Source organism: Saccopteryx bilineata, chromosome 7, assembly GCF_036850765.1.
Source record: "Saccopteryx bilineata isolate mSacBil1 chromosome 7, mSacBil1_pri_phased_curated, whole genome shotgun sequence".
Lineage (NCBI taxonomy): Eukaryota > Metazoa > Chordata > Mammalia > Chiroptera > Emballonuridae > Saccopteryx > Saccopteryx bilineata.
The window spans coordinates 24,428,322-24,443,358 of NC_089496.1; the positions used below are offsets into that span (position 1 = coordinate 24,428,322).

At 36.7% G+C, this 15,037-nt stretch overlaps 1 protein-coding gene across 1 annotated transcript in view; it reads right to left on the reverse strand.

The window, feature by feature from the left end:
• Positions 1 to 15,037, reverse strand: part of CALCR (calcitonin receptor) — an 87,958-nt gene that overhangs the window by 16,288 nt on the left and 56,633 nt on the right. Inside the window, exons 4-8 of the mRNA XM_066239114.1 lie at positions 10,880 to 11,036; positions 9,238 to 9,348; positions 5,862 to 5,974; positions 3,795 to 3,886; positions 835 to 961 (exon numbers count right to left, since the gene is read on the reverse strand). Of these exons, the coding sequence (XP_066095211.1) occupies positions 835 to 961; positions 3,795 to 3,886; positions 5,862 to 5,974; positions 9,238 to 9,348; positions 10,880 to 11,036 (600 nt within the window). The remainder of the gene's footprint in view (positions 1 to 834; positions 962 to 3,794; positions 3,887 to 5,861; positions 5,975 to 9,237; positions 9,349 to 10,879; positions 11,037 to 15,037) is intronic.

The following is a 15,037-nucleotide window of genomic DNA, read 5'->3' on the forward strand; positions in this document are numbered from 1 at the left end:
GCCCAAGCCCAGCTCGATGCCAGAATGCTGGGGGGATTAATATTTAAGTAAATTTGTAACCCATTAGGCCCTGGCCGGTTGGCTCAGCGGTGGAGCGTCGGCCTGGCGTGCGGGGGACCTGGGTTCGATTCCCAGCCAGGGCACATAGGAGAAGCGCCCATTTGCTTCTCCACCCCCCTCCCTTCTTCCTCTCTGTCTCTCTCTTCCCCTCCCGCAGCCAAGGCTCCATTGGAGCAAGGATGGCCCGGGCGCTGGGGATGGCTCCTTGGCCGCTGCCCCAGGCACTAGAGTGGCTCTGGTCGCAGCAGAGCGACGCCCTGGAGGGGCAGAGCATCGCCCCCTGGTGGGCAGAGCGTCGCCCCTGGTGGGCGTGCCGGGTGGATCCCGGTCGGGTGCATGCGGGAGTCTGTCTGACTGTCTCTCCCCATTTCCAGCTTAAGAAAAAAAAAATTAAAAAAAAATAATTTGTAACCCATTAATGACACACAGGGCCTAATGTACTGCTCTAGGGTACTAGTACTGTGTACACAAAGTATGCTCAGTAAACTTTCCATAGATGTTAATAAATGTTTGATTAATAGTAAGAACTCATGATTTGTTGTATAATTCTTATGTGGTTCTGACTGAATTATTTCTAACCTTTTACCATGGCATATAACAGTTACTCCTGTAACGCCACAGCAATGATATGACTCAGTGCAAAACTCAACAGTAAAACTAAATACGATCACCTATGTGAAGAGCTGTTTAAGTCAGGAGCAGCAACATCATGTTCACTATTCACAAATCCTACATCTTTAAAATCAAGTTAAAAACAAGTAAGGTAGTGCTCACCGGGTTCATCTGCACAAGGTCTCCATTGGGAACCACTTCCACCAGGTGGATGATGACGATCAGAGAGTTCAGGATGTAAGTCAGGAACATGTGCTTATGCATGGTGACCCTTTGGCAGCTAAGGTTCCTGGGAGAAAAAGTAATAGCATTAACTAGTGCCGAAACGTTTAAGTACTTGAGGAAAAACAACCATTTTGGGAATATTTTTAATATGCCCTTTAGCACTAGATGAGAGAACATAAAGAAATAAGTGAGGCTGGTCCCACTTATAAGACTCATTAGATTTTTCTACTTGATTTTTAAAAACAGTTTTATGGTTACAGTAGCTCATAGTTTTCAGTCCTCAGGTGACTTCGTTCAACAAGTGAAAGAGTGCGTGATAAAATCACTTTTAATTATAACAAATGTGAAATTAATTGAGAAAATAACTCATAAGAGAAACCATTATGGTTTGGAGTGTGCTTCAGATGAAAAGCTGACTGACTATTCATGGATGTAACCAGGCAGAAATCGAGTGGCAAATGGAATTACAGAGCATGAAGTCAGAGCCAGCGTGGCCTGTGACAGAGTACCGGGTCCAGGTTTTGACCTATGACATAGCCAGACTTTAATGTCTCCTGTCAACCCTCTGTTCTGACATTTCTTTGAACATCATCTTATTTCTCGTATCCCAACCGGAATCAACTGTGTGGTTCTTCCTCTTCCCATCTTCCTGATGGTGGAGCTCAGACACAGGCAAAGAATTTGAAATTGGCTCAAATTTGATCTCATGATGAGGCATATTGTGGTCTGGATCTGACGACACCTACCCTCGTTGACATAGTCACTTCCCACCTTTTGGGTGCTAAGCAATGTATTGGATTTCTTTTATTCCTTTGTTCTTCACTTCAAAAACTTGTAATATGTATTTGTGTGAATGTCCACATGAATAAAAATTAGATTCAATATCCTATTTCACTTATTGATGCAGGTGAAGGTAGCCTATAGAATGGTTTAACAAAATTGGAATGATTGTCTTAGATAAATAAAAACTTTGTATTTACCATATCTGGAGCAGTTAAAAAATATTTAACATCATGTGAAAACTAACAGCATTTGGTTAATGATGCTGATGATTAATCATAGTAGCTAGCTCTAAATAGATCTTCATGAAATAGAGTCCCAGGAATTTTGAAAAGAAAATTCTGAAGAAAGGTGGAATATGAGAATGGTCTAGGCTTATTTACAATGCTTTCCCTATATTTCCAAATCAAAGGAAAATGAATTGTCAATTATCTGTAGTAAAAAGTGAGTTTGAGTACTGAGGGCATGTGTTAGAGCACAATTTAACGATTTAAAAAGAAAGAATTTATTTATGTTAAACATAACCAGTGGACCAGAAGTAACCTTTACATCATCCTGAACATTATTCTAACTCTGCCACTTTTACACAGTTAGGATCGTTAGTATTGCTTTTTCTTTGATTTAAAGCACTGAAAATTTATTTCTCTGTCTTGAAGAGGTCATAGAAGTTCAATGTTCTTTCTTTAAAATAACAAAGACTTTATATACATTTCTACATTTATTTTCTAGTAGTGCAGGGAACATGATTCTTATTTGTTTCAGGGTTATATAGCCCTGCCTGTTGCCTTCCCAGGCATACTCAGAATAAAATCATATTAAGATTCTGACTAATATCCCTAGACTTTTAGCAGCAAAAATATTGGCAGTCCACAGTCTCCTGTATATTCAGTAACTTTAAATTCCTCTGCAGGCCTTTTTTAGCTTGCTGGTTTGAGGAGGGTCGCTACAGGGTTATTCCTTTTATTGACCCTATAAGGCACATGTTGTGAGTTTAGAGTGAGATTTCAATGGGGTGATTGTGAACGGGCCATTAGATATCATAAGTGTAGCTAGGTGTAACTTCTCATTTTGGTTTCAGAAGATTTTATAAAATTGATTGGATTTTGCAGAATAACCTTGGAAATGTAAAATTACACAAGGGAGTGATAATTTCTGTTCAGGTTTCACATAGATGATGCCATTTAAGTGCATAAATCATGAAACCTTCCAGTGTAATGTGCTCAGTATTTGACAATTTTGGGAAAATGCTGCTGATTAAAGATAAAATCCAGTGATGGATCAGAATTACCTTTTATTTTTCACAATTACTCTCAATATTTCTGAAATGCAAATGTAAAAAAAATGTAGAGAATCAGAAATTTATTTTCAGAAAATGGTGTCCTTGACATTTTAAGTTTGTTTAAGATTAAATTAAGAACCTATATAAGTATCAGATATGACTTCTTTAGGATCTGAATATTTAGCATCTCAGCATGTGTGGTTTTCATATCCTGTTTGTTACTTGCTGTGTGTGCTCTAAAGAACCAGCTATTTTATGTCTTCTCATTATTATATTATAATTATAAGTCAATACGACTTGTTTTTCCTCCCAGGATTTAAGTCATTGTTTGGTAGGTTCTTGGAATAATAACATGGAACCTTTACCATGTAAACACAGTATATTTAAGAGCTCATAGGATTGTTTCTTTTTATTTATTTATTTATTTAATTTTTATTAATTTTTAGAGAGTGAGAGAGAGAGAAGGGGGAAGGAGGAGCAGGAAGCATCAACTCCCATATGTGCCTTGACCAGGCAAGCCCAGGGTTTTGAACTGGCAACCTCAGCATTTCCAGGTTGACACTTTATCCACTGCACCACCACAGGTCAGACGGATTGTTTCTTTTTATGAAGGAGGCATATTGCCTTTAAAGATTATATAAATCTATCTTATTTTCCTCAAAGAAAGGGTTAAAAGCATATTTTAATTAATATCATTTTTCTTGCTACTTCATGACTCCCATCTGTCTCTTATGATTTGCAGGAGACCTCTCCTTCCCCTGCCTAACTTCTACAGACTTTTCCATTATTTCAGTACCTTAAACAAGGGAAAAAAAGCAGATGCTGAGAGGGTACGTACTTGAAATACGTGAAAATCGCCAGTGCAGTCACCAAAGTGGAAATGGAAATAGAGTGTCCCACAAGAGCCAGGTAGTACAAGATGAATGCGTTCTGGAATAGCAACAACAGCAGCAACAGAAACAGTTACAAAAACAAATAGGTGATGCCTGCTTGTAGAAAAGGGAAATAGTTTTATTTATTTATTTATTTATTTTTTATTTTTAAATTTTTTTTGTATTTTTCTGAAGCTGGAAATGGGGAGAGACAGTCAGACAGATTCCCGCATGCGCCCGACCTGGATCCACCCGGCACGCTCACCAGGGGCGATGCTCTGCCCACCAGGGGGCGATGCTCTGCCCCTCCAGGGCATCGCTCTGCCGCGACCAGAGCCACTCTAGTGCCTGAGGCAGAGGCCAAGGAGCCATCCCCAGCGCCCAGGCCATCTTTGCTCCAATGGAGCCTTGGCTGCGGGAGGGGAAGAGAGAGACAGAGAGGAAGGAGGGGGTGGGGGTGGAGAAGCAAATGGGCGCTTCTCCTATGTGCCCTGGCCGGGAATGGAACCCGGGTCCCCCACACGCCAGGCCAATGCTCTACCAGTTTTATTTTTAAATATCAGTGTACATCCACTACTATTTCCCTCCTTTAAAAAACCTAGTAAAATTATAGAAAGTATTTCAGAGAATGAAATTATATTCAATTATAATAAACTGTAAGAACCAGATTGAATATTATAAGATTAAGAACCTGCAAAATGTTGTGGGAAGAACATAAGACTGAGTTTATCAGAGCTGTTCTTTACTCAGGGTATTATTATTAAGACTTTCATAAAGGCAGTTCATCTCTGTAGACCTCAGTAATCTTCACCTGTAAAATAATTTGGTTGTACTAGATGATTTTTAAAGCAATTAAATGCTGTTTTTAAGAAATGCCATTAAATACTGGGATACAGAAATATTGAATGAAAAGGCTAGGGAAGAATGACCCAGATTGATACTACCCATAAGAAAACTGGTAGAATATCATATAGGTGCAGATGTTACATCAGGAAGATACAACATTTTAAATTTCTATGCACCTAATAATATAAACTCAAAACATAAAGCAAAAGTGACACCTCCTACTAATCAATAGAACACAGAAAAATCAACCTATAGAAGATTTGAACAATAAGATTAACCAATTTTACTAATTCATATATAATAAACACTGTGTCCAACAATTGCAGAATTTTTATTCTTTTCAAGTGCTGAGTCAATATTCTAAGAATATTTATCCAAAATGATATACACTAGTCAATGAAGCAAATCTCAACATATTTCAAATAATTAAAATCTTAAAGACTATCTTCACTGACCACAATAATTTAGAAATAATTAATAAGAAGATAACTTAAAAATACTCTCATATTATTGAGAATTAAGCTTTGGATCAAAGAACTCACAATAACATATCAAAAAATTTTAGATGCAGATGAAGCTGTACATAGAGGGAAGTTTTAAGACAAAAAGACATATGTGAAAAATGAAGAAAAATAAAGTCAATGACCTAAATTTCCAGATACATGAGTTATACAAGAATTAAATAAAACTCAAAGAATGTAAAGGAAATGAAATGGTTATGATAAAGAGAACTTGAACATACAATTGAGTGGAATAACAAAGATAAAGCATAGTTCTTAAAAAATTAATTTCAATTACCCCTTGAAAGAGTAATCAAGAAAAAAACCCCAACAGAAATAAAAATGTGTGTCAATACAAAGATTTATAGCCGCATTTTTCATAATAGCCAAACATTAGAAATAATTCCAGTGTCCATCAACTGGTGAATGTGATTTACCTGCAAAAGAGAATACAGATACATGCTACATATCAATAAGGAGAAAGACAACTGAGGCTTAAGTGTCCATTTTCAGCAAACTAAAATGCATGTTCTAAACGGAAAAGAATGGACTATCTAAGTCATTATCTGATTTCCTTCTATATTATAGGTTAGCTTCTTGGCAACAGGTACTTTATAGTTATGCATACATTTCTATGTATAAACAATGGCCTTCTCCCTAAATACTGAAATTGGAAATAGCACCTACCTGCAGTTTCTCAGGAGTGAAAGCATTGCACATACTGTAGTTAGTCTCAGTTTCATTTTTCTCAGGATTTTTATACCAAACCCCATTTTCATCACAGTACTTTGAAACCGATTCTGTTCATGAAACAACAGTTATTACATTACCATTTCAAAATCACAAGAAGGAAAAATAATAAATTAAGGCTTAAAAATCACTCAAAAATGTTCATCACTATAGAACTTAAATGTGACTATCAGTAGAGGGTACCATGAATTCACTAGGTTATAGAGATGTCTTAATTATACAAAATATTTTAATATGTGTTGTCTCATTCTAACTCCAGCAGAGCCTTGTAAAGCAGACATTGTTACTTCTGTTTTAGAAACCACACAGAGACAGTAGAAGAGGTTATGAAATTTAAAAAGTCAATGGACAGTGGGTGAAGTAGAACTGAATACCAGGTCCATCAGGCTCCAAAGTGTACTTTCTATTTTTTAATGGAGTATTATTGCTTTGTTTCTAACTTAACTGAAGTTTGGATATAGACATTTCCTGTTCCAACTGTTTCGGCCATCAGGAGTTTGTCCTCTGCCACCTGGCAAGTCTCTCAATATTTAAAGAGAGAATATGTCCATTCTAAGTCCCCATTTACTTACAGCACACACACAGCAGGCAGTCCTCTTGGTGCCTGGAGCCTCTGCATGTGCTCAGACACTGGTATTTCCCTTTAAAATGGTCTATGTTTGGACTGCCCCATGAAGAGGACAGCATGCTACCCACCCTAGATTCGCACGGAGGAGCTTTTTTTTTTTTTTTTTTTTTTTTTTTTTTTTAACAGATTTTAAGCCCAATTCTTAGAGATTCTAATTTGATTGTTCTAGAGAGGTACCCGGCATCAGCATTTTTAAAAAGCACATTCTTTCCAAAGGGTCTCAGGGTTGAGAATCATTGTCCTAAACCATCTTAGCTCTATGCCATTAATGTTGATTAAGTGTTTGACTCCAAGGTCAAGGCCATGCACACCTACCTCCTTGTTAAATTTGCTTTTTACACTTTAGCATATTCCTTCTGATTTTTAGCCTCTTTTGAATTGCAATACTGTTATTCACTCTTTCGTGACTTATCAATCTTTTACCAAGCACTTTGTCTAAAATAAGATTTCTGTCATTTCATGAAACTGTCTGGTGTATTATCAAAATAGTTTTGGGTTAATGGTAAAATCTTAAAGAATTTCAGTTTGTTGAGTATAGGTATTTTTAAGATGTGCTTTTCTTTTGAAGTGGATTTGTCCCTCAGCTGAGGAAGTTCTATCTAAAAACCAGGCTAAAAAGATGGATCTATTCCTGGAAATCTCTGTTTTGCTGAGCAAAAACTGGCCTTTTAGTCAATAATTATAGCCACTTTGGCAAGAGCCTATGGCCACTTTGGAACTGGCCTTTGTAGCCTCAAATTGCAGAACAGCTCTTTGTGGCAGTCGTGTTACCTCTAATGCAGCTGCCCAATCAAAATGAATGAAGCATCATTTATTGAAGAGTCAATAAAGGCCTGAAGGATTACCATCAAATAGCATTTAGTTAGAGTTTACAGGAATGTAATTCTGCGCAGGGCATGAGATGAAGCCCTTTCTCTGTTCACATCCCAACTTTTTCATCAAAATGAAAATTCCTGGAAGTGACTGGCCTGAACTGGTTTTAAAAGTGGCCCCTTGTAATCCCATTTCTATTATCTCTGTTTTACTGATGTAGAATTTAGGATCCCATCCTTGAAGAAAGCACAGAAAGCATCAAGGTAGACAAATTTCACTGCTCTAATCTGGATTCCAGAAACTTTCTTGCCTATATTTGCCATCTGACTGCTGTGTTCTATCTTACACTGATGTCCTCACTTTCAGTCTATGGGCAGTAACCTCTTGTCATTCATAGTCAATGAGTGAAACTAACTAGATGGACTGGTTGACCCTGAAATGTGGTAGAAACTCTGATCAAACAACTCTAAACTCAAAGTTGATTTTCCATGGTCACCTAAGTGTGAAACAAACACTTATTTTAAAATGCTATTGCTAGACTGGACCAGATAATTCAGAGATCCTCTTGGCATTCTTTTTCACTGATTGGATGTTCTAACTCTGTCCATGGAACCATTTTTTGAAGAACACAAATGGAAGGAGGAGGATGAGCACTGTGAGATGTGGAAGGATTACTGGGTTCTATCATATCACGTTTTGTTAGAAGAGATATAGAGCTTGAGGTAAAATGACCTGCTTGCCTGGGGCCCTATTCCCACAACCATCCAGTTTCAACATCAGGAGCCCCTTAAATACCCTCTGTAAGCTCAGGCTCAGGCCCACTCTACTGTCAGGAACAAATCTCAGCCCTTACATGGGGGGCTTACATGATGTGTCTATAGCTGGACCTGCTTACTTTCAGCATCTGGGTCTCCTTTATAACTAAGATTTATACCCCCTTTCAGTATCTTAATCCCAGATTTACTCTATTCCAATGAGATAGATTTTCTATCTAGTTCCTTGGAACAAAAGTTTCCTGGCCATGATACCCACAACCCTGCCACCAGCTACAACTTTCACTTCTCTGAACCCCACCACCCTCCATGGTCCTTACCAGTCTCCTCTTATACTATGCTCTGCAGCCACTGGCCCCACTACTTGGCTCACTGGTGGGGCTTCCCTGGCCAACCAGGGCACTGGCCACTTTCTCATCTGAACTTTCTTTGTTCTTTAAAAAATTTTCAATTTGGTGTCACTGTTTTACTTAACACACATCTGTCAACTGCTCATGTTGTACAGGACACAGAGCTGGGTGTTAGCATAATCCATTATAAGAGTATTCGTTTTATTTTCTGAGCATATATTAATAATCTGTTAGAACAGAAATATGGTATCTATACTTAACACCTGATTTATTTTCCCTTCCACGTCATGATTTTATATAATTTTCAACATTATATAAAATTTCTATCGGCATGTTATACCAGCCCAATATTTACAAACTCTAGATCGAGCATTTACATAAGTCACCAAAATGTGAGACAATAAAATTTTTTAAACATCACATAATTTTTTAAAAACATTCACAGTTAAAAAAATTGATTTAAATCTTTATTAATATTTAACATTTAAAATATATAAATAACTTGTATTCAAACTGTAATGAAATTTATGACCAGTGCACACAACTGATCAGTAATATGACTTAAAAAATAAGGACAGCTTGTAATATTCATACGACTGGGTAATATTTTATTGATGGAAATGCTTCAGAGCATGCTAAGATCTATAGAATAGGACTAGGTAGATATAGTTTATACTTGATTTTCTGTTTAGGACCATGAAATCTCTAAAGCTTCATAGCAAAATGTAAAGTAAGAATAACTATTCTACCTGTTACATCGAAGTCAGGAAAATAATCCGGGCATTGCTGATGGGATGTTATTCCAGCAGGTGTATCGTCCCAGCAGAGCCATCCGTCCCAGGTGCGGTTGCAAAACGGACCTGGCCATTTAGAAAGAAATGAACATTGCTGTTGTCAAAACTGCTGAAGCCTTAGCAGGATTTAATAGTGCATAGGCAGTTATTCTGGGGCTCTTCACTTGGAAATATATTTATTTAAAAAAAAATAACAGTAACAGCAGCAGCAACAAAATAAAGGCATTAACTTTACCAACTACTAATGGAAATTACATTTTTGTAATGATTTCTCCATTTGTTCCTCAAAAGACACATGTGAAATCTCTCATCGAAAATCTTTCCTTTAAAGCATCTCTGGAAATGCTATAAGAGAACACTGGTGAAAGTATATGCAAAAATCACCTTTGGATAAAGTTTACCTTGAAAAAACCTATATGGTTTTGGAACACATGTACCCTTCTAACCTCTAACCTTCAAAGGTCTTGTCTGGGTGCTTCTATTCTTAATTCAAGGGTGATGCAATTATTTAGAATCCCTACTGAAGATGGATTTGCAACCAGATGGATCACACATAAACAGTCTTATTCTTTAGAATTGCATTTTATTACTGGCTAAAAATAATACTCAGTTTGACCACTTTATGTATCAGTTTTGTGTTTCTATTATTCATTTATGGTTTCTTTTTGGTGGTGAGTTGCATCTAATACCTTTCAGGTTCTTAAAAAACACTGAAACTTCTCCAGACAGAAAAATAACATCTACTTATCTTTTAATTGACTTGATTTTTTTTTTGTTTAAACAAAAATGGGAACTATGAATGAAAAGTTTAACGAGTGAAAGGCAAACCTTGTATCATAATACAGTATATTTAATCAGTTCTTCCCACCCCTCAAGAGTGTTGTCTTAGAATATACAAGTGTGTACGAGATCTTGTCGGGTCTTTCCAATTGATTTAGGGGACAGGGGGGAGAGAATTTAAATGGATGTAGCCATGCTTGGCCAATCACATGCTCTGTTTTTTTTTCCTGTGGGCCTTCAATAGCTAATCAAATATGCTTGGCCCTGGGAATATTTGGGCAATCTCATAGAGCATTGTAGAGAAGATGATAGATAAACAATTCTGCCTAGGTGATATCTTCTAAGTTATCTGGGAACTGGAGGTAGAAAAATAAAAGAATAATATGAGCTACCAACCAACTGACAGGTAGGGGATGATACTGGCTAATTAACCCAAATAAAACCAGGTTTTGACAGGGTCCACCTCAGGCAAAGTCTCTGCCCACATTATTCCAGTTCCCTTCCTGTCATTTTCCAATCCCTTTCCCTCACTTAGTCCTATATTGTTTCCGCTTGCCAGGTATGAATACCGAGTTATTGTAGTAATTTTGTTGTAAGTGTAGATATTAGTCAGAAAGTCTTTGGATGAACTTAAGCAAAGAAACTAGGCATGTCTGCTGCATGAAAAACACATATTATGGTATAAAAACCACTGTTAAAACCGCCGGTACATTATTGTGTGTTAATTTAAAATTAGTCAATACAGTACATATTTACCAATGGAAGAAAATAAACCTTCAATGATGTTGGAAACATGTTCCGTGCATTCTCTGTTTACCTTTCCCTTGGTATGGGGGCATCTCCTGCATTCGTTTGAAGCATCTCTCCTGTGCATCCCTCAGTCTCCTTCGTCCAACAACGTACAGAAATGGCTCAGCATCCGTTGTTGGAGGATAGGTGTCATTTACAGAGGTAGGGCGAACCCGAGTTAGATACTGTATCAGAAAGACAAAATCCAATTACTTATAGAATGTATGAATGGGTGTGCACATAAATAAACAAAATAATAAGAAATTGAAAAACATTGATTTTTCCTCTTAAAAGCAACAATCATGCATAGATTCCAGGTAGAATATTTTGCTTTAGAATTAATTACTGTTTATATTTAATTTACAAATTCTATCTAGAAATTTTATATAAATATTTGTATTCATCCCATTCACTATTGAAAATGTATAGCAGCCATACAAACTCGTCCACCTCTTTATCATATACGATTGTTTAACATTATTATTGCTGTAAAGTTTAGATGTAAACAATGCAAATAACCTGATTTCCAAAAAATACTGTTAATTAAATCAACTTTGTTTTCTTTGGAATGCCTAAGAATCATTAATCATGTTATTAAAAATAGACATATTAGTGCACCAAATAAACGTTTTATTAGATTTCTTCAGCTGATTTGTATTTGTGCTTCGATTGTGCATACTGCCAAATATTTGCCCCATTTTTTCCATAGAACAAACAAATATCTTCTTAGATACTCTTCTTTGAATAATTGGCCCTAATCTCTTTAATTGGTTTACTAAACATTTGACCTATACAGGGTCATTCATTTTTATTATTGCAAATCAATGTAAATCTTGACTATTTCTTTCAGATAGTTTGTATTTTTGGTACAGGCTCACAGTTTTGTCAGTTTCAATTAATTCTCCTCACTACCATAGGTCCTACTTATCAAAGTTGTGTGTGTGTACACATCTAAAAAAATCACTGCCTAATATATCATCTTCAATTGTGTAAACAGAAATGTCAATTTCCTTTGTGGCTCTGATGTTCTAGTGGTGTTTGACTCTGTGATTTTTAATGCCCGGGTTCTTCTTAGAGACCTTTTTAGAGAAGACGTGCAAGCTTCATCCTGCACTGACTTTTCTTCTGAAATTAGGAATCCTCCTTGCTCTCTCTTTAGTGTATCTGTTGAAACACTTTTATTTAGCTCTACTTTGTCTAAATTAATCTAACAGTGCCATTTTCCCAAATGTATTGATGGCAGTACGTGTTTTATACACTTTTTCTATTCTCTACAGCCTCTAAAAAAAATCATCCCCTTTAAGTTAACCTATATACCCCAGGCCATTCATGGTAGAGCCTCACTTGTTGCCAGTGTGTGTCATTGTGTAGATGGGGCATCCTGCCCTGCGAGGCAGCATGTCACTAAATGCTAAATCGTACAGTGCATAATATGATTAAAATTCCAAGTGGAGAGAGGACATGGGGCAAGAATAGTTAGGGACTGCTACAGAATCAAGGTAGAATTTGAATTGGACCTTGAGCATATGCAGTGTCTACATGGGTAGTGTGGTAGGAAACATGTCTGAGACACTGTAAGGAAATCATCCGACTGGAGCGGAGCTTATTTCAGGGTTCCTAAGAAATGGAGTCCAGGAAAGTCAGATAATACAGAACCTGGCAAAAACAAATACAATGTGCGGGGATATGAAAGGCTCAATGCATTTTAAATAATATTGTTTAATAAGATAATGAAATAAAGATCTACTGTAGCTTTTTTATCAGGGATGGTTGTGAATGGTGAGTGTTAGTAAAATTCTTGTGGTGTATATCAGATGTTCAGTGATTAGTTGGAGAGTGGAGAGGGCAACCAGGAAACTGAAGTATGGACCAGAATCTAGATCATCTCACGATAGAACAAGAAAGAGCAACTCCCAGCACTTTCTCAAATAATGAAAACATAAAGACATATTTGAATATAAAGAATGGAGAATAGTATTAGTCAAATAGCCCAGATATTTCAGCCTATCTTACTGGGGAAAAAATGGTAGGGCCTGGAGAAAGGGAAGAAGTTAGGAGAGGAAAACTCTTCTACAAGAAAGAAAGTCAGTTCTCTTTTAGACTTCTTTCAGAGGTGGCAGCAAGCTATCTGAGCAGAAATTGCTTGCAAACAAAGAGGGAGAATAATTATTACTGTTATAACATTAATGTGATAACTGTAGAAGGACACTTATTGTGAATATAGTTGACACTACTTTTTAAACATTAAAATTATTTCTAATTCTAATGCCTCTTGATGATTTTAAGTGTGCAAATCGTTTACTAATGTGGATGAACACCATTCTGTTGTCATATGACCCTTTCCCACTGCTTTTAAGATCAATGAGCAAGTAGTCACTGAACTTGATGAGCTAAGCACTGTACTAGATGCTGAGGATACAGTGCTAATAAAGCAAGCATAGGTCCTGCCCTCATAGAGCTTAGAGATTAGCAAGAAAGATCAACTCTATAAAATATTTCCTGACACCAGACACCAAAAGATAAAAAGCTATCAGTCGTTAAGTGTTCAGATATTTTATTAGGAATTGAAATATGGTTGAGTATAAAAAAAAGTGTTTAAAGAGATTTAATGTTGGCCCTGGCCTGTTGGCTCAGCAGTAGAGTGTCGGCCTGGCGTGCAGGAGTCCCGGGTTTGATTCCTGGCCAGGGCACACAGGAGAAGTGCCCATCTGCTTCTCCACCCTTCCCCCTCTTCTTCCTCTCTGTCTCTCTCTTCCCCTCCCGCAGCCAAGGCTCCATTGGAGCAAAGATGGCCCGGGCACTGAGGACGGCTCTGTGGCCTCTGCCTCAGGTGCTAGAATGGCTCTGGATGCAACAGAGCGACGCCCCAGAGGGGCAGAGCATCGCCCCCTGGTAGGCATGCCAGGTGGATCCCGGTCGGGCACATGCGGGAGTCTGTCTGACTGTCTCCCCATTTCCAGCTTGGGAAAAATGAAAAAAAAAAAAAAAGAGAGAGAGATTTAATGTTAAGTCTTCTTTTTTGATTTTACTAGCCTAACATTTCTATGAATGTGTCCATGTGTGTTGATAATAAGAATGTGTAAGCATGATCTTTAATAAATCATGGTGTTCTCACAATAAAAGATATTAATGGTTGATTCAACTTGTGCATCTAATTTTAGATCCTTTGTGGCTCTATTATTAGAATTTTGAGTTGATTTGAGAATTACCATTTGGTATCTATTTTTGGGCCATTTTCTCACAATCTTCAAATTCAAACTAGAAGATGGAATATGTCATATATAAATCTTTTCTGCCAATTCTATTAGGTACTTTAGACAGCAGGGATTATTTTGCTTACACTTGGCATTCTTTCTAAAAGTAACATTCTGAATTCTATCCTTAAATGGACTGGGCAACCAATTAAGCAATGTTCTTGCACTAGTTGGAAGTTCACTGAAGCCATGGGAGGACAGTATATGCAAAGATACCAAGGGGAAAGCACTGTTCTACTTGTATTTTCAATTACAGCATTATTTGGTTTAATACAGTTTTAACATCAGTAACAGTAGATACAGGAGCATCTGAAAAAGCAGGTGTATTTCATGCAGATGACAGCAGCGTTAATTTTGTCCTTCTTGCAATATCAAAACAATCTCCAGTGAACTTGGTTTGTAGTCAGTTCCATAGAGATTGTTTCAACATTGAAAGAATGACTAATTGGAATCTTGTTGTTAGATGAGCCACAATAAATTGAGTCCGCTTCTGGTCTAGTTCATAGTTGAGCATGAAATTTTTGATGATGAATTTTTCTAATAGTAGCTGAATATTTCAGTGATGTTCTTCCAAAAATAACATACATATCAAAGCATTATGTTACATATGTACATATAACAGATATATTGATGTAGACATGTATAAAATTATTTATGTATGTATATAAAAATTACTTGTATATAAATGTATATAAAATAAATAAGTATATATGATCAACAATGATCATTTACATATATAAAATTATAGAATCACACATGTAACATTATGGAATATGTATATAAAATCATGGAATTAGTATTCAATAACATAAATCTCATAAAGTTCATTAAACACATTAAACTTTTTGCTCTTGATTTAATATAAATGAAAGTTGCTAGTGAGGTGGTAAAATTTTCAGCAATAAATAAGCAGATTAAAACTACCAAGCAAT